This window comes from Thamnophis sirtalis, unplaced genomic scaffold (genome assembly GCF_051295495.1).
Source record: "Thamnophis sirtalis isolate CommonGarterSnake01/CBP01778 unplaced genomic scaffold, rThaSir2_p1.2 scaffold_12, whole genome shotgun sequence".
Classification (NCBI taxonomy): domain Eukaryota; kingdom Metazoa; phylum Chordata; class Lepidosauria; order Squamata; family Natricidae; genus Thamnophis; species Thamnophis sirtalis.
The window spans coordinates 24,238-42,004 of record NW_028261392.1 but is presented as its reverse complement, the minus strand read 5'-3'; the positions used below and the strand labels follow the sequence as shown (position 1 = coordinate 42,004).

Genomic DNA, 17,767 nt, shown 5'->3' with positions numbered 1-17,767 from the left:
GGAAACTACATTTCTCAGAGTCTGTAAATCGTTTGGAATTCATTTGCACTTTTCTAACAGCATGAAAATAATACGAAGAAATTTATTGTTCGGAATGGCACTTATATTTAGTAGCATCCATACTGAGAGCGTCTCACACTCCACCCTGGTGCTGAACATGGCCAAGATTCTGTTGGACAATTATTGTTTTCCAGAAAATCTGGTGGGAATGCAGGAAGCCATTGAACAAGCCATCAAGGGTGGGGAGACTTTGAATATCTCAGATCCTAAAATCTTGGCAACAGCTCTGACAGCTGGACTTCAAGGAACTTTGAACGATCCACGGCTGGTAGTATCGTACGAAGCTTCGGCTCCTGCAGTCCCTGAGCGAGAAGCGGATGCTCCTCTACCAACAGAAGCACTTTTAGAGGTTATCCAGCACACAGTCACATCTGAAGTGCTGGATGACAATGTAGGCTACCTGAGAATAGACTACGTCATCGGAGAGAACATGGTGCAGCAAATTGGTGCTTTCCTGGTAGAAAAGATGTGGAAGCCCCTGATGGAGACATCAGCTCTGGTCTTAGACCTGCGTTACACCACCGGAGGGAAGGTCTCGGGGCTTCCATTCATCATCTCCTACTTGTACAATGAGGACAAACTGCTGCACGTGGACACTGTCTACAACCGGCCTTCTAATAGCACTGTGGAAATATGGACCTTGCCAACAGTGCTGGGCATGAGATACGGTAAGGACAAGGAAGTCGTTTTGCTGACTAGCAAACACACCTCTGGGGTGGCCGAAGATGTGGCTTATATCCTGCAGCAAATGCACAGGGCCATCATAGTGGGTGAAAGGACAGCAGGCGGCTCCCTGGACCTCCAGAAATTGCAAATTGGGGCTTCCCAGTTCTACATGACTGTTCCCGTGTCATGTTCTATCAGCCCCTTAAGTGGCGGTGGGCAGAGCTGGGAACTGAGTGGGGTGATGCCAAGTGTGGCCGTTGCAGCGGAGCAAGCCCTGGGTGATGCCCTCGCCGTTCTGTCCTTCCGCAGGGCGATTCCTGGCAGCATCAGTCACTTGATGCATCTCTTGCAGAACAATTACTCAATCATTGAACAGGTGCCGGCGTTACTTCAACAGCTCTCTGCGTTCGATTATTCAGCCATCCTGTCGGAAACAGATCTGGCTTTCAAACTAAATACTGAATTGCAAAGCATCTCCAAAGACCCGAGACTATTCCTGTGGACTACCACAACCGGTGAGGCTACCAGTGAGGCCACTGAAGAGCCAACGGACATGAACACAGAGCTGCTGGATGGTGAACAACTCAAACAAATCCTGGCTGCTGTGTTTCAAGTGTCAGTGCTACCTGAAAATGTGGGTTACCTGCGTTTTGATCAGTTTCCCGATGCTGGAGTGCTGATCAAGCTGGAGCCCTACATCATCAATCAAGTCTGGGAACCGTTGCAGGCAACAGATTATTTGATCATTGACCTGCGCTACAACCAGGGTGGGCCATTTTCAGATGCTGTACCAGTCCTATTGTCCTACTTTCAAGATCCCTCTGCTGGTCCTGCGCATTTGTTTGCCGCCTATAACAGACTCACCAACCAGACCCACGTTTACAACAGTAGAGTTGAACTGCTAGGCAAGCCCTATGGGACCCAGCGTGGCATCTATTTGCTCACCAGCTACCTCACAGCTACAACGGCAGAGGAGTTTGCCTACCTGATGCAATCCCTCGGCCGGGCTACTCTGATTGGTGAAATCACTGCCGGCAGCCTGGCCCACTCGCGCCAATTCTGCATACTCAGGGTAAAAAAAGAGGAAGGCTGCGGCCTCTTTATCAATGTGCCATTCATCACCTTAATTGACCGCCATGGTGAATATTGGCTGGATGGTGAAGTGGTGCCTGATGCCATCGTGCTGGCCAATGAGGCTTTGGAGAAAGCCCGAGAAGTGCTGCTATTCCACAGAGAGATGGGAGCACTGATCGAGGAACTGGGGCTGCTGCTTGAAGCGCATTACGCCATACCAGAGGTGGCCACACGGGCAAGAGGGACACTACACTCCAAGCTGGCTCAAGGAGGCTATCGCACAGCAGTGGATTTTGAAATGCTTGCCTCACAGTTGACCACTGACCTTCAAGAAGCTTCTGGGGATCACCAGCTGCATACATCTTACAACCATGTCGAATCTTTCTTACAGGAACAACTTCCTAACAAGACTCTGACCCCTGAGGAGATCCGCTACATAATTGAGGATCTGTTCAAGGTAGACATTTTGCCTGGCAACGTAGGATATCTGCGCTTTGACCTGATGGCTGAAGCAGAGACGGTGAAGGCCATTGGCCCCCAGCTGTTGCACATTTGGGACAAGCTTGTGACCACAGAGGCTATGATTGTTGACATGCGCTACAACACGGGCAGTTATTCCAGCGCAGTGCCCATCTTTTGTTCCTATTTCTTTGACAGTGAGCCCCAGCAGCATCTTTACACGCTCTTTGACCGCAGCACCACTCAGAGCATGGAGGTGTGGACTTTACCACATATCTCTGGCAAACGATACGGGTCGGCGAAGGATATCTATATCTTAATTAGCCACGTGAGTGGATCAGCAGCAGAAGCCTTCGCTCGCTCTCTAAAGGATCTCAATCGGGCCACGGTCATTGGGGAGCCCACGCTGGGGGGCTCCCTGTCCGCAAATGTTTACCGCTTAGGCAGCAGCCCCTTGTATGCTTCCATCCCCAGCAAGGTGGTGCTGAGTCCCGTCACGGGCAAAGTGTGGAGCCTCTCTGGCGTACAGCCGCACGTCACCAACCAGGCTTCGGAAGCCATGACTTCCGCCCTGAACATCATTGCTTTGCGCTCCAAGCTCCCCAGCATTTTGCAGACAGTGGCCAAACTGGTGGCTGACAACTATGCTTTTGCTGATGCTGGGGCTCTGGTGGCAGACAAACTTTCTGAAGATGCCACAAGAGACACGTACCAGAAGGTCAACTGTGAAATGAAGCTTGCTGAAAAAATTGCAGCTGACCTAAAAGCTCTTTCTGGAGATAAACACTTGAAAATAACCCATGTTCCCCAGCACCTGCGCAACCATATTCCAGGGATCGTGCCCATGCAGGTAAGTGGCCGCTGGCTTGTTTCATTGGCTACTGACATAAAACTTGAGTGAATGAAGAGTTCATGTTTACAATGATGGGATAAATCCCTTTGGATTTGCCTCAAGAACTGGATTTGTTCAAGTAGCACTCGGCTAAGTTTACACCCCAGCAGCTCAGTTAATACTATTTAGTTTACTGTGTTTGTTACATTATCTTATTATTAATTTCCTTAGGTAGTTTTGGTTTTTGTCTTTATGTCTTTAATTTTTTTTTAGCAAAATGAAAACTAGGACAGATATTTAGAAGCTAAGTTAATTAGTAAGTATCATAGTGATTTTCAGATTTTACTATCATAATTTTATTTATAATTAACTTTGTACAGTAGCTCCATGAATTTTAGTCTCACTTTTACTCTAATTATAGTATTGGCAATGATGCAGCTTTTTCTAATTTTTCTCACACTTACCACCTTGAGTGTAATAGGTGTAATATTTCAGATACTGATAATGGGTAACCGTACTCTAGTTTTGTCCTAGGACTCTCATTGTGTTATTATTATTTTATCTCACATTTTAAATCTTATTTTTCAACTTGAAACTTTACTTGTGTTATGCTGATGCTTAACTGTCCTATAAATTGAAATTACATGCGCAGAGCTTAACAGATTGGTATAGTACTACATTCTGATTTTCTTTTTAATCAAGCGGTGTCCTTACTATAAATAAGATATTTTAAAAAATTATAAAATAAAATTAACAGACTTATCCCAGAAAGTCCAGTATGACTAGTTCCTGAAAATCATTTCATTAAAAGGCCATTGAAGAGATCAACTCTTCATCAACTAGTGATTTTCATTGACTTATTTATTTATTCTTGTCATACTGCTATGATGTAGACTGAGTAAGGGTTTCAGTCCTGATCACCCCAACTCTCTAGCGGCAAGATGTGTTATTTTAATGCAAGGTGGATTCTCATATTTTTGAGTTATTCTTGAAAATTAATTACTTATTTTTAAAAAATATTTCAGATTCTTTCCTCCGAAATGTTAGAAGACCGCATTAAGTTTTCGTTCCAAACCAAAGTCTTTGAGAATAATGTTGGTTACCTCAGATTTGATACATTTGGGGAGAGCGAGCTTTGGCCTCAATTCTCTGAGCTGATGGTGGAACAGGTCTGGAAGAAGGTTGTCCACACTGACGCACTAATCATCGACATGAGGTAAATAATCTGCCCTAAGTAGAATAAGCAATAAAGATAAAACTTTCAAAATATAGGCTTTGCTATAAAGGTATTTGTCAAATTTAATTCCTGGGCCCAACATAATTGCAGTGTGTCTTGAGAGCCATCGTTGACCAGATTATGAGCTATGTGTTCCTTGCAGGAGATAATGCGTTTATCTACCCTTAAAGACAAATGCAAGGATGGAGGTTGGGTACCGGAATAGAGGGCGTAATAACAATATGCCCAAAGTTTGACCTCCTGGGATCTATCCCAAAATATCTGTGATCGAGGTACAGAAGCTCCAGTCTCCTAAATTTGAAATAAATCAGTGGGAAGATGCAGCAATGTTTTCCTCAATGCAATTGCAGCCCTTCACAAAACATACACCCAGCGCCATCAGGATATCTGATGTTATACCGCAGGTTTCGAGAAAGCCTCCTCCTTCTTCTCCTCCTCCTCCTTCCTATGATATGATATGATATTATTGTGGGTGTTCCAACGTAACTCTGGAGCTCTGGAACTCTGCAAACAAACTTGGTACACAGATGACTTACCCTCTCTGGAAACAAATACTGGAGTGGGGGGGGAGACACCTCTGGTGTGTCTGTGTCTGTGTGTTCCAGCATAATTCTGGAACACCTGGCACATTAAGCAGAGCAAGTGTGCAAGTGTCCTACAATGGCAATTGTTTGTGACGTCATGGGGGAGAGAGAAGGGAGAGCCTGGGCCGTTAAGCAGAGCGAGTGCGGCCTCCTAGAGTGGCAATTGTTTAATTGTAGATGTCAGTTCCTTTGCAGCTTCTTCTGGAAAGACAGCCATGACGTCCCCCTCGAGTGGACCCATGGAAAAGCGCCTGATGGATTTGGGGCAAAGTGTCAGGATTGTAGACAGGGCAGGAAAGAGGAGCAGATGGGGGGGGGGGAAGAGAGGGCAGGGATGATGGGCATGGGAGTAAGGAGTATGGCTCTTTGTCAGACAAACGCTCTGACGTCTATAAATACCTGGGCAACGGCAGGTGATCAGCTAGTATCAATGTAAAGCATAGGATGAAAGGCAGGGGCCACATCTCCTCCTAGGCCCTTTTCCTGGGCAAATTAAAGGCTCTGCAGTCTTAGCGTGTCTTATTCAGTCGCTTTTACTAGACTGCGGAAGGTCTTGGTGTTTTCTTATAAGGATTCTGCAGCCATTCAGAACCAGAAGGGCCCCTTTTGGGCTCCCACGACATCAGCTGAAATCTGACAATTTATTTCTCCCAAAGGAATATTGGAATAATAAAACTAATTACTTTTCATTCTAGGTAGACCACAAAATCTTGCTTTGGCCTGCAGGATTTCAAATCTTTCTAGGTTAATTGTGACTTGATGACTTTTTTACATATAAAGCAGACAATTTTTAAAAAAAAAAACCCAGACAAGACATAAGAACATAGGAATGGGGAAGTGTGAAACAAACAGCTAATTTCTCTTGTAACTGCAGTTGGATTATGAGATCCAGGCTAGAAAATGTCATATGACTGTTATATGGAATCAAAGAGTTATAATTTTCTGTCTGTGGGATTTTTTATGACTGTCACTTAAGGCAGTCAAGACATTTTTGTTCTGAGCATTTCAAGATTTAATTGTGGATCATTTTCAAACTTCTTTGGGGGGATCAGAGACAAGAAGTTGTGGTAATGTGGGGGGGGGCGGGGGGCTAAGGTCAGGTTTCCTTGTCAGTGCCTACTTCTCAAAACGTCTCCCATACCTCACCAGGTACAACACTGGAGGGCCCGTCTCCTCTGTAGCCACTCTGTGCTCCTACTTCTTTGACGAAGGACATCCGATTCTACTGGACAAAGTCTACTACAGACCAAATAATACTACCAATGACCTTTGGACTTCTTCCCAACTTTTAGGTAACAACGTCTGAAGTTGTGAATGCCAGTATTTCTCTTTACTTACCGGACATTGTGGCTAAAGATAGCACATTAATCTATCAAATATTAACCTATGGCAAACATGGGTGATGGACTGGAATAACCCCAGAGCAAAATAGGCACGGAGAGCCAAAGGCAGGTTGGTCATTCCTAAGCACCAGGCCCCTAGAAGCAGGGCTCACCATGTGGGACAGGACCTAGGCTGCAGACTATGGAGAGAGGCCTCATAGACAGTCCAGCACACAGGGGCAGGGTTCACGATGCATTGCAGCCAAGTGAATCATGGGGTCATTTAACGAATCCAACTTCACCCATTGACTTTGCTAGTCAGGATACAGCCAGAAAGGTAGCAAGTGGTGATCACACTGCCCCAAAATGCTACCACTATCATAAATGCATGCCGGTTGCCAAGTGCCCAAACGCCGATTACACAAGCATGGGGGGGATGCTGTGACGACCGTATCGGAGAAGGACGATTGCCACTTTTTTCAATGACATTGTAACTCCGAGCACTCACTAAATGAATGGTGGTAAGTTGAAGACTATGGTATATATCAACTAGCTAGGGAATTGTGGGAGTTGAAGTCCGCATGTCATACACTTGCTAAGGTTGAGGAGCACTGCCTTGTACGGTGTATGCATAGCATTGATTACATTATTTATTCTCGTTCTATGAATTCTTAGAGGGACATTAATTTTAATATGAGTTCTGATGAAATTTACTGTCCAGTGAGATTGCGGGTGATTTTCTGCATCTTCTCCTGTCTCTTCAAGGTCAAAGATACGGCTCCGGAAAGAGCGTGGTGATTCTCACCAGCTCTGCAACTGCCGGGACTGCCGAACAATTTGTGTCTATCATGAAGAGGCTGGGCAGAGCCTTGATCATCGGACAAAGGACCAGCGGGGGCTGCCTCCCCGCTCAGACATTCCAAGTGGACGGGACTGGCCTCTATGTCACCATCCCAACTTCTAGATCCACCATTTCTTCCGAGGACTCTTGGGAGGGCGTTGGAGTGGATCCTCACGTGGCGGTTCCCACTGAGAAATCCCTCATGCAAGCCAAAGCAATGCTTGTCTCCCACCTCCATAGTTTGAGTTAGATTAGCGGGTCCAACCAGTGGTTTGCCTGAAGGCAAAAGGGCATCCGGTTCCTTTCCCTTCCCTTGAGACTAAAATTTTGGCCTTGCACATTCATGCCAGACATCATTCCAAGTCTTCTATAATACCTATAGTTAAAATATAGAAGGAGAAAGAGGAAAGCAAGAAGTATTAACCCATCCTCCTAATTTCAGACTGTGTTTCAGAATATAACTTGAAACCCCCAAATCCCTAGAATATATATTTTTTAAGTTTTAAAGAGAAGATACAAACTAACAAAAACTAATATAGAAGAAAAGAAGAAAAAAGAAAGAAAAGACAAATTGTAGGGGAAAAAACAAAAAGGATCAGAAAGAGGCAGCTTCTGATTCTCTTTGCAGCAAATACAAACACAGTTACACAGTTATCTCTAGTTGTAAAAAGAAAAGCTAACTTTTTTCTATTATCTATTTTTTTCTAATCATCAAAACCACAAATGGTAAGTGCATTTTTCTGTATCATGCAAAACCTCCATCAGGGGTGTGCGATAAGCCATAAACGCAGATGTGGTCTTTTCTCTGATCAAGAAAGTCAATTCAGCCATCTCTGAAAGTCCAATCATCTTCACCAAGCATTCCTTCCATAATGGGTAGTGTTGAAACAATCCATTTTTGAGCATATAATAATCTGGCTGCAATTGTCATTCTGTCTTTTTTTCTAGCTGTGTATCCATTAATTCCAAAATAAAAGCCTCTGGGTTCAACCTTTAGCCTTTAAAATCTTCTGAATTAGCCTGTGTGTTTGTCTCCATTTTCCCATCGATCCATTTGTATATTGTAACCAGCATTTTTAGCCCATTTTATTATACATTTGTTCTTCTGTCTCAAATTTCAACAAAAGTTTATACATTTTAGCAACATGTTTATAATTTGTATATAACTGTCAGCACAACCTCTGCTTTCTAGCCTGATGCTTCACCACTAACCAATTTGGCTAGAGCAATATATATTTATATATATAGTACAATATACACTGTATTGCCAAAAGTATTTGCTCACAACTGAATCTGATTATGTGGATGGGTGAGCAAATACTTTTGGCAATATAGTGTATATTTATATATAGCGCAATAACAATGATGCAATATACCCATTTTTGTAACAAATAGAACTGTTGATGTCACTTCAAGAGGCTTTGGGCTACATGGAGTAATTCTTAGCTTGTCATGCCTCAGAACAAATGTCAGTTACATTTTGGAAATATAAACAAAGCAGAAAAAGTAAGATAAAATGCAAATAAAAGCACTTTGCATTTGGCCATTGAATACATTTTACCAATAGTTGTACAACTTTGTTTCTGATAGAGCAAATGTCTTTACAATCTTGATAGTAGGGAAATATATGGACCAAAAGCATTATGTTCATGTTTATATTAAGAATATTGATACCCAAACCGGTTCTTAAATATAACTTGAGGAGGTAAAATTGCTCCCTGAAATTGGTACTTGGAGGCAAGCTATCACCAATTCAGAGGTAAATTGAACTTTTATGCTACCAGCGCTATCCATAATCCACAATATGATGTGGTTGGGAGTAGTTTAATTTGGACTCCTGCACTGGATTTGATGACCTACGTAGATGCCTCCTGCTTCTTTTATTCTAATCACTGCGCCTTCATTCGAAAGCTTGCAGGCAACTTGTGGGTGTGAACTGGGAAACTGGCATTTCCATCCTCACTTATTCAGTCCTTGTTGAGATACACCCACCTATCACTGCACTGTGGTGCACAACTGAAGAAGGGTGTTTTATCACATCAGAAAAATTACATGGATTGATGGTCACCAGGAATCAAGCTTAACTTAAAATACGTTTCATCCTTTACTTCAATCCTAAGCTAGGGAAGAATTTCATTCCACAATGGCTCTGATATGGAAAAAGTTGGTGCTTCAAATTACTAAAGAAAAAAAATTATCAATATTTTAATAGTTATGGGCAGCGATGGTGGGCCTTTTTTGGCTCGCGTGCCATAAGCGGGGGGGAGTGCAGGGGGGGTTGTGCGCAGGCGTGCCACACCCATAATGCAATGCGTGACCCCCCCCAGCACGCGTGCGCGCATGACAGGCGCAACCCCCCCATAGGGTCGGTTTTTTGTGACTTCCGGTTTGTCCTCCAGAGCCGTCAGGGAAGCCTCCGGAAGCCCCCTGAAGGCTTAAACCGGCCCTACGAGCAAACCCGAAGTCCGTACTGAATTTCCGGTCTGCCTGTAGGGCTGGTTTTTTGTGCTCCAGAGAAGCTCCTGAAGCCTCTGGAGGGCCTCGGGGTGAGGTGGGGTGGGGGAGGCTGTTTTCTCCCTCCCCAGGCTCCTGTAAAGCCTCTGGAGCCTGGGGAGGGCGAAAAATGGCTTTAAAAAAGGATGAACTCAGCTGGCCAGCTGACAGGGCAACGCCTCACGTGCCCTGACAAGTGGCTCCGCTTGCCCTCTGTGGCAGACGTGCCATAGGTTCGCCCTCCTGGGTTTAGGGTGAAAAAAATGGATCTGCACAAAGCAAAACTTTTCTCTCTACATGTCACTGTTTATTTCCTTATAACCGCATTTGCAGAGTTTCAGAACTTGAGCTATCTGAAGCTCATGTAATGACGTTTCTTCTGAATGCTTCTACAAAAGCCCGCCTTTCACGGATTCTGGTTAAATGCAGTAAAGCCACAATGGAATTCAATCAATGTTTGCACACATAAACACATCCAACAAGTAGACATCCATTACATCTGCAGGCTAGTTGTGCGAAGTCATGTGCCGAGACAAGTGATGTCTTTCTCGAAAATACTCCTGGCAAACAGGACAGGACAGTTTTTCCTCCCGCCTCCTTTTCCTTTGCGATTCTGTTGAGCCCTCAACCTTTTTGTGATGGGAGCGCATGTGCAGCACAAGGTCTGATGTCATGTGGAAGGAGAGGCTGCACTTTGCACACCAGTTCTGGGCCGCCATACCGAGAGGGGCGAAAGTGGGAGGCAGCAGAGCCCAGGACGCGGGGGAGGAGGAGGAGGAGGAGAGGCTGCAGCTGGAAACAGGAGCAGCCTGCGTCTGCTCACCTGCTGCTTCCTTTGGCCACGGGGCCGAGGAGAAAGCGGACGGGTTGCCCTGGATGAGGTTGGTTGACAGCAGCTGGAAACCACCTGAATCGCTTGCCAGGAACCCGGAAGCGAGGCGGTCACTGCACGGCATGAGGTCAGTGGCAGCGATGCATTCCGACAATTTTCTTGGGCTTCCTTCCTTGATAGCCTTCAGAGGTTGAAAAACAGCCAGAGCCCCTCCATCTTCCCAGCACTTGGCTGGTTTGGTGAAAGCACTTTTGGGTTCCCCAGCAACGCTGTTGGGCCACACAAAGGAGAATGCGCTACCAGGGGAACACTGGACTGCAGCTTGGTCCAAACCAGTCTTCCTACTACTGCCTCGTTCTGCCTCTTTGACTTTCTCTACAGACTTTCTCCTCCTCACTTCGGTGAATGCACTCTCCTTTGGTCGCAGCACATCCTTAACTAATAGGTGTTTCCTGGTACTGAATGTCCAGCAGGGTTCCTTTAATATGTGCTCCACAGTTCTCCCATCCTTGAGCTCGCTGTAGGCGGCTTTCTTCTGTAGACTATTTGTCTTCTCAAATAACGCAGATTTTCTCTTTTGACAGCTCTCCGTTTCATGGCCGCTCACTCTCCTCCCCTCAAAGGAAGCGACCCTTTTAAACTCCAAGTCCCTAGACAGATGGTGGAAGTTTGCGGATTGTTCCATAAATATGCTTTTCACCATCTTTGGGAGAAGACCTTTTGTTCAGAGCTGAAACCTATTCTTCAGAAAGCAGAAGAAATGAGCAAAGCAGCACCGGGAGGCTGTCTTGAAGTCTGGACAATCGGGTTCTAGAACGAGAGAAATCAAATAAATAATTATTGGACTGGATTCCTGGTTGGGAGAAATTTAGTGATCAAACCAAAAAAGATCTTTATTGACCTAGATTAACGCTCTGTGTTGCAAAACCATTAAAACAGTCTCTCCAGGGGCCTTGAGCAAAGGTTGCGTGCAAATCTTGAGTTTGCACGCAATCGAGTTTTGTTGAAGGGATAATGCAGCACTGACTCACATACTTCTGGCAACAGGAGGCAAGGTTTATTTTTACTATTTCTTTATTAAACAAATGTAGGTAGCTGCCCTTCACAGACAAAGGTGACTCTGGATAGTTTACGATCTTTAAAATATCTACTGCATAATAAAAGTCCATGAAAAACAGCCTGTCCCCTGCACTCCCAAACCCATGTTTAGAATCAAAGGTAAATCCCTGCGCTGGTGTTTTCTACGCCCTGTGACCCATCCTTGAGCAGGGAAAGGAAAGGAATAGAGGGGAAGTTTGACCATGGATGTTAGCAGAAAAGGAGAAACAGAAAACTCCACCTTCCGGATAAGAACTTGGGGCATCAGGCAATCCGCTGCTGTCATGAATACAAACCCATTTTCAGGAAAAAATAAAATCACTTCACAAGGGCTGATACAAAAATCACACCATTCAATCCCCATCAGACATTTCCTCACCCATGCTGCCTCTTGCCTACATTGCTGAAATATTTCTAGTAAATCCTATCACCACCCTCAATTCCTTTCTGGCAGCATCCAAAAAAATGATATGGCAATATCATAAATACCAGTATTTATTTCTATGCATTCATATTTCGTTTCCTCTACAGATGAATTTCCCAAAGTGCCTGCTGAGAAGCACACATTCTAAAGAGACTTTTTTTTAAAAAAAGGAAACTTTCTTGTACATGTTCCTTTGAAAATAATTTCATAAATAGTTTTAACATTAATTTATAGTGTAAACCTATCTACATTTTTTCAGAAGTAAAATCAGTTTATTGGCCGTCAGACTAAACTTAAACGGTTTTTCCTGTCATAATTTAGCACATTTTCCCCAGCAATAAAAATCGAACTCTGCTCATGCTTTCTTTTTCAATCATTACTCCCATTATGTCCATCGGAGCTTCATCCTTGCACGTTATAAGACGGAAGCCTCGGCCAGGTGAATACTGTAGCGAGCATCCATGTTTTAAAAAACTGCAAGTGGTTAAGAAAGAAAAAGTGCCCAAAACACTGTTTTCGACTAATTCCAATGTTCATGCCCCGATGACGTCCAGATTCAAGAGCAAAATGTCAGTCAATGTTAGTCAATAAGACTAACTCGGGTTAGTCTTATTAGGATTTTATCCCGACTTCTTTATGCGGTATATACTCAGGATGGCAAAGATAGCTAACACTCCGGCCCCTTCTTTTCCCCACCCAACAGCCCTGCGCGGAGGGCTCAGCCGAGAGAATGGCAGACCCACACTGAGCCGCGAAGCCGGGCTGCGGGACCGCGAGAGAGGAGCGCTTGGGAGGCGCTCGGCTTCGCCGCTCGCTGGCAGACCTACCCCGGGTGAGCGGCTCCTGTCGTACCGCCCCGGCCCTCCTGTGCAGCCCTCGCATCCCACCTCCTCCTCCGGGCTCCCCGGGAGCCGCTCTGCAGGTCCCGCCTTTCAGGCATCGCAGCGCGGGGAAAGCGGAGGGCGCGACCCGCCCCCCTGCCTGCTCGCCCGGCAGGCACCGCTTCGCCCGCGCCCTACCTGCGCACCAGAGGCCGCTCCGTCCGGCGCAGGTGGAGCCGCCGAGTACGCCGCCCAGGAGCGCCCGCCACACGCCTGGGATGGAGAGCCGGCCGGGGGGGCGGATAGGACTCAGCCTGGACTAAAGTAGGCAGGGAGCCCGAGCTTGGCGTGCGAGTCCCAGGCGGAAGGCAGAAGCGGAGGGGGGCGGGGGGGGGCACCAGGCGCCCCTGGTCAGGAAGCCCCGCGCGGCCCGGCGTCAGAGGGAGGCCAGGAAAGCTTTGTGGCGGAGCGCCTCTTCTCGGGCGTGGAAGTCCAGGTAGAGGAGTGGGCCGAGGTCCTCGGGCCCCCGAGAATCGCCCTGCGGAGCCGCGGTGGGGCTACCCGCTTCCTTGCCGCTTCCGTTGGCGTGGTCACTCCCAGTGCAGCGGCCCCGGATTTCTGCCCGGAGGGCTTTCGAAAGTCTCCGCGGCAGATGCCCCAGCCGAAGTCCCGGAGCCTTCGGGAGCAGCGGCGCTCTGCCCTCGAGAAAGGTCCCCGTCCCTTTGACCAGCGGCGCCCGCCCGCTTCAGACTCTGCTCCAGGGAGCCTCTGGCCTGGAGAGAGGAGCGGGGGGGGCGGGGGGGGGCTTTGAGAGAGTGCCGGAACCGCCGCCTTTTCCACCTCCTGGTTCTTCTCCCCCCAGCCCACCCCCGGCTGCCCAGCCAGGCTTTCTCCAGCTCTCGGAAGGCCTCTGGCGGGGGATTCCGAAAATTGGACCCCCTCGTCTTAAAGTTGCCGAGATTGAAGAAGGTTGGGCCGGGCAGAGGGCGGAGGCTCCTTTCCTGAGCGCTGCCTTGTCCTCTCCTCCCTCTCCCCGCGGCGTGGATGAGTCCTGGCCGCGACTTTGGCGCCAGGCGTCCTTCTGCTTTTGTCTCAAGCCCAGGCGGCCGCAGGGCTTGCTCGAGCTCCGCTTTGACTGCCTTGTGTTGCTGTCCGAACAGACGGCGGTCCTGAGGGTGAACGTCGTAAACAACGACGGCAGACCGGCTCTGCTCCTTTGGCCGCTTTTGAAGAGCAGCTGCTCGGCTTCACACCCTACAAAGTTTCCCAAGGTTCTTGGGTTGTTTTCCCCCTGAGGATTCTCACGCCCACCGCAGCTCTGTGAATGGGGGAAATGACACAAAACGTCCCGTGACGGCAATGCGATGTGGTCCGTTTGACCCCCGTGGTAGAGGGTCTTTTGCCTGAGCAGAGGATTGCACTAGAAGAGCTCCAAGGTCCCTCCCAACTCTCTTATTCTGTTATACTTCAAAAGATTTTAATCCAGACTCTGCCTATGGCATCCACCTGTATCTCCTACAGAGGGAAGTAGCTCCCAATTCAACAAATTCAGATTTCATCCCACTTCAACCAGCTCATAACAACCATTTATCCCACATAATTACATGCCCCACTCATATATGTATGAAGCACCTCTGGAGCAGCAGCTGTCAGGCAGCACGAGGCACATGAGCTCTTGTGTTAAAACAGATGCTCAGACTGCTGGCAACTGTATTGGAAGTTGAGACTGGGACATAGCTTTGAAACCAGGGCCAGGACTCCAGGCAAGGCCTTGTGTGCAAGCAATGCACGGAGAAAGTGATTAAACCAGGCCATAGGACTGAACTCATTCAGAAATGTCTCAGCCTGGCCGCGGCTCTTGGGCATTTCATGCAGCCATCTTTTTTCTGAGCAGGAACATTGGATCCTTTGCATATAAAGAAAATTCTTCTCAGTTGAGGCATGTATAGTTCTTAAACAATGGGGGAAATGGTCATTTTTGTAAAAAGGCGTTGTGTCTTCCTCTTCCTCCAGCCTCAGTGCCTGTATTCTTTGGCCTCTCTTTGGGCAGGCCACAGCTGGTCAGTTGTGTTGGAGGTTGTGCTGGTTCTCTGGGGAAAGTGCAGTCTTTCTTCAAAGCCAACACCCGTTCATCTTGGATGGACTTAACACCTAAAAGCCGTCAGTGTCTCTGAAGACAAAGATGCGGGATGTGACTGTCTTAGGAAAGCAAACCAAGGGAGTGTCCGGTTCATGTTTTCTCCTTTAAACAGGGTCCAGTGACAGCTCCAAAATGATCTTAATAACTGAAGAATTCTTGGTCTATTACAGAAGTCATTGAGAAATTCACATATGAACTGGATATATAACTAAAAGCAATGATCATATTTTCAAATAATATCTGGTGCTTGTTTTTAATTCTTTCATTAAAAGCACTCAGTGGAAATAATTTATGGATCTGTATTGCAAATGACTTTTGGCACAGCTAGTACACAAAATATAGCCATCAAATGTCTTGTCACAATCTAATAGCCCTGAATAGGGATTCACCTCATTGCTTTTGAAAGATGTCACTCCATATAAATGCCTTTAACGCCTGATAGAAAAATTTTATGAGCACATTGACAAATGAAATAACAATGGGAATTTGATTAATGTTCAAGTAAAATGAATGTTAGCCAACGGGAAGAGAAAGAGGAGAGAAAGATTTAGTTGTAATAGTTCCCACCAAATTGCAGAAAAGAAGGAAAGAAGATACAAAAATACTGTTTTGCACAATCAGTTTTTACTGTAAAGAAAAAGGGAGGGCAGTGTGCTGACGCAACCCAGCAAAGCTGCAAAGGGCAGTGTAGCAGCCAAAGCACCAGCACTCCGTGCTCCTCTTAAGGGTGTGAGGAGAGCAGTTGGTTGCACAGAATAGCGGTTATGGCGTTCCTTTTGGTGTGGGAGACTGAGGTTCAAATCCCAGCTGGTACCTACCTTCACAGCAGTGATCCTTTTTCATGTAAAAATATTTTTCTTTGAAGTGACATTCCTTTAATGATATTGGTTGGGAATAGAAGAAGCCCTCATCCTGCAGTGGATAGACAGTGGCTAAAATTATGATGATTGTAACTTAGGGCATGTCCAATTTTTCAAGTTTCAATTTCCAAACATTAGGGGTGCTCAAAAGTTGTGACATGCCTTGTGAAGTGCAAAGATATTATGGTTACTTTAATATAATTTAGATGTGCTTGGTAAGTAACTACATAAATATCACAACTTTTTAACATTTTCTTTGTTTGATTTGAATATCATCCCATGCACAGAGAGGGAGGGTCAGGAGTTTTCCTCCTCTGGGTGCAAAAAGCTTGATTTTTAAAAATAGCATGAAATATCATTTTTAAGCATGAAGCTCCACCCTGAATCTCGTCCCCTCCTCCGTTTTTCAATTTGGGCTCAAAAAAAATTTGGCCTCCAAAGCACCCATTTTTCTGTCCACGGGATCAGGAGTTTTCCTCCTATCAGTGCCAAAAAGCTTGTTTTTCTTTTTTTTTTAAGGAAGAAATACCATTTTTAAGCATGAAATTCCACCCCCAATCTCGTACCCTCATCCATTTTTGAATTTGGACTCAAAATTCTCTAATTGGCTTTCTCTCAAATTGTGCTCGATTGGTGCTACTTCTTTGCTCCTTTAAGGTGTTGCAGCCCATTATATCACCTTTCTTAAGTGAATCACAGTTCTTAAGTGAATAACTGCAGCTGGTATTTTGTATTTTGGATAGAATCTTTTTTTAAATTTGTCTAAGACAATTTTAAAAAAGGATTCTATCCAAAATAAATTGAAATGAAACCATTTTTAAAAATTCTATGCACAATACTTTGAAATATATTGTGCATAGAATTTTTAAAAATAGTTTTATTTCAATTTATTCCGTGTGGAATAGTTTGAAATGTTTTACTTCAATTTATTCTGTGTGGATTCTTTTTTTAAATTGTCTCAGACTATTTTAAAAAAGATTCTATCCAAAATACAAAATTCCAGCTGCAGTTATTCACTTAAGAACTGTGGCAAGAAAGGTGGTATAATGGGCTTAGTGACCAAAGTTACAATGGCATTGAAAAAAGTGACTGATGACCATTTTTCACACTTAGCTACCATTTTCAAACTTAGAGACCGTTTCAGCATCCTCGTGGTCACTTGATCAAAATTTTGATGTTTGGCAACAGTTACAATTTATATTTGTAAATTGTAGTTATGCTGAAATAAAAAAATATTACAATACTATTTTTGCGTTGTATGAAAATTTTTGTTGCTCCGTATAAAATTTTTAATCAAGCCCCCCCCCCCCGCCCCCGGGTCAAAGGTGTCCCTCTTTACCAATCTGAAAATTTGGTCACCTTATTAAAGCAAGAACCGGAATCCTACGAAGCTAATTTATGTAAACGAATCCCAGTGCGGTAATAAAAAATATGAGCCGAAAGAGAGTGCCAAAGAGGCGTTTCCAAAGGGCAATGTACCGTTAAAAAGATTTCAACGCAATAGCGATATCGACCATACGAAACGCTTCCCTCTCTTGAAAGATAAAAAAAAATTAAGGGCTGCTGTTCCTTCTTTCGCCACGAGACGGCGATGTTGTCTATAAACTCACCTGTGACAGGCAAACTGCTACCGAATTCTCCGAACCGATAAAGCTCTTCCGTTGCGTTTTGGCTTTTGCATTTTCTTGTTCTATTAGTAGAAATCGTGTGGATCTGTTGCATATTGTATTTCATGCTCTTTTTAAAAATCAAGCTTTTGGGGGCTTTGGAGGCCAAAGTTTTTTTGAGGCCAAATTGAAAAACCCATCAGGGGACTTCATTGGGGGGTGGGGGAGAGATTTCATGCTTAAACATTACATTTCTTGCTGGTTTTTTAAAAAAATCAAGCTTTTATCACCTACAGGAGAAAAACTCCTCACCCCGCGGTCACAAAAAGGGGTGCTTTGGAGGCCTGATCTTTTTTGGAGCCCAAATTGAAAAACTCATGAGGGGACTCAGGGTGGAATTTCATCCTGGTATTTCTT

At 45.3% G+C, this 17,767-nt stretch overlaps 2 protein-coding genes across 2 annotated transcripts; one reads left to right on the top strand and one right to left on the bottom strand.

The window, feature by feature from the left end:
* RBP3 (retinol binding protein 3) lies at window positions 1-7,325 on the top strand. Its single transcript, XM_014053992.2, has 4 exons — window positions 1-3,109; window positions 4,117-4,307; window positions 6,062-6,204; window positions 7,000-7,325. Exons 1-4 carry the CDS (start codon window positions 62-64, stop codon window positions 7,323-7,325), a joined length of 3,708 nt encoding a protein of 1,235 aa, XP_013909467.2. The 5' UTR covers window positions 1-61.
* A 1,059-nt stretch (window positions 7,326-8,384) lies between these two features.
* ZNF488 (zinc finger protein 488) lies at window positions 8,385-13,408 on the bottom strand. Its single transcript, XM_087726440.1, has 2 exons — window positions 12,942-13,408; window positions 8,385-11,210 (listed from the first exon to the last, which is right to left on the bottom strand). The coding sequence occupies exon 2, from the start codon at window positions 11,101-11,103 to the stop codon at window positions 10,075-10,077; it is 1,029 nt and encodes a 342-aa protein (XP_087582566.1). The 5' UTR covers window positions 11,104-11,210; window positions 12,942-13,408; the 3' UTR covers window positions 8,385-10,074.
* Window positions 13,409-17,767: the final 4,359 nt, after the last annotated feature.

Coding starts and splice junctions, on each gene's coding strand:
- RBP3 (XM_014053992.2), top strand. CDS start 62: ATGAAAATAATACGAAGAAATTTATTGTTCGGAATGGCACTTATATTT. Junction 3,110..4,116: donor CAGGGATCGTGCCCATGCAG/GTAAGTGGCCGC, acceptor AAAATATTTCAG/ATTCTTTCCTCCGAAATGTT. Junction 4,308..6,061: donor GCACTAATCATCGACATGAG/GTAAATAATCTG, acceptor ATACCTCACCAG/GTACAACACTGGAGGGCCCG.
- ZNF488 (XM_087726440.1), bottom strand. CDS start 11,103: ATGGTGAAAAGCATATTTATGGAACAATCCGCAAACTTCCACCATCTG.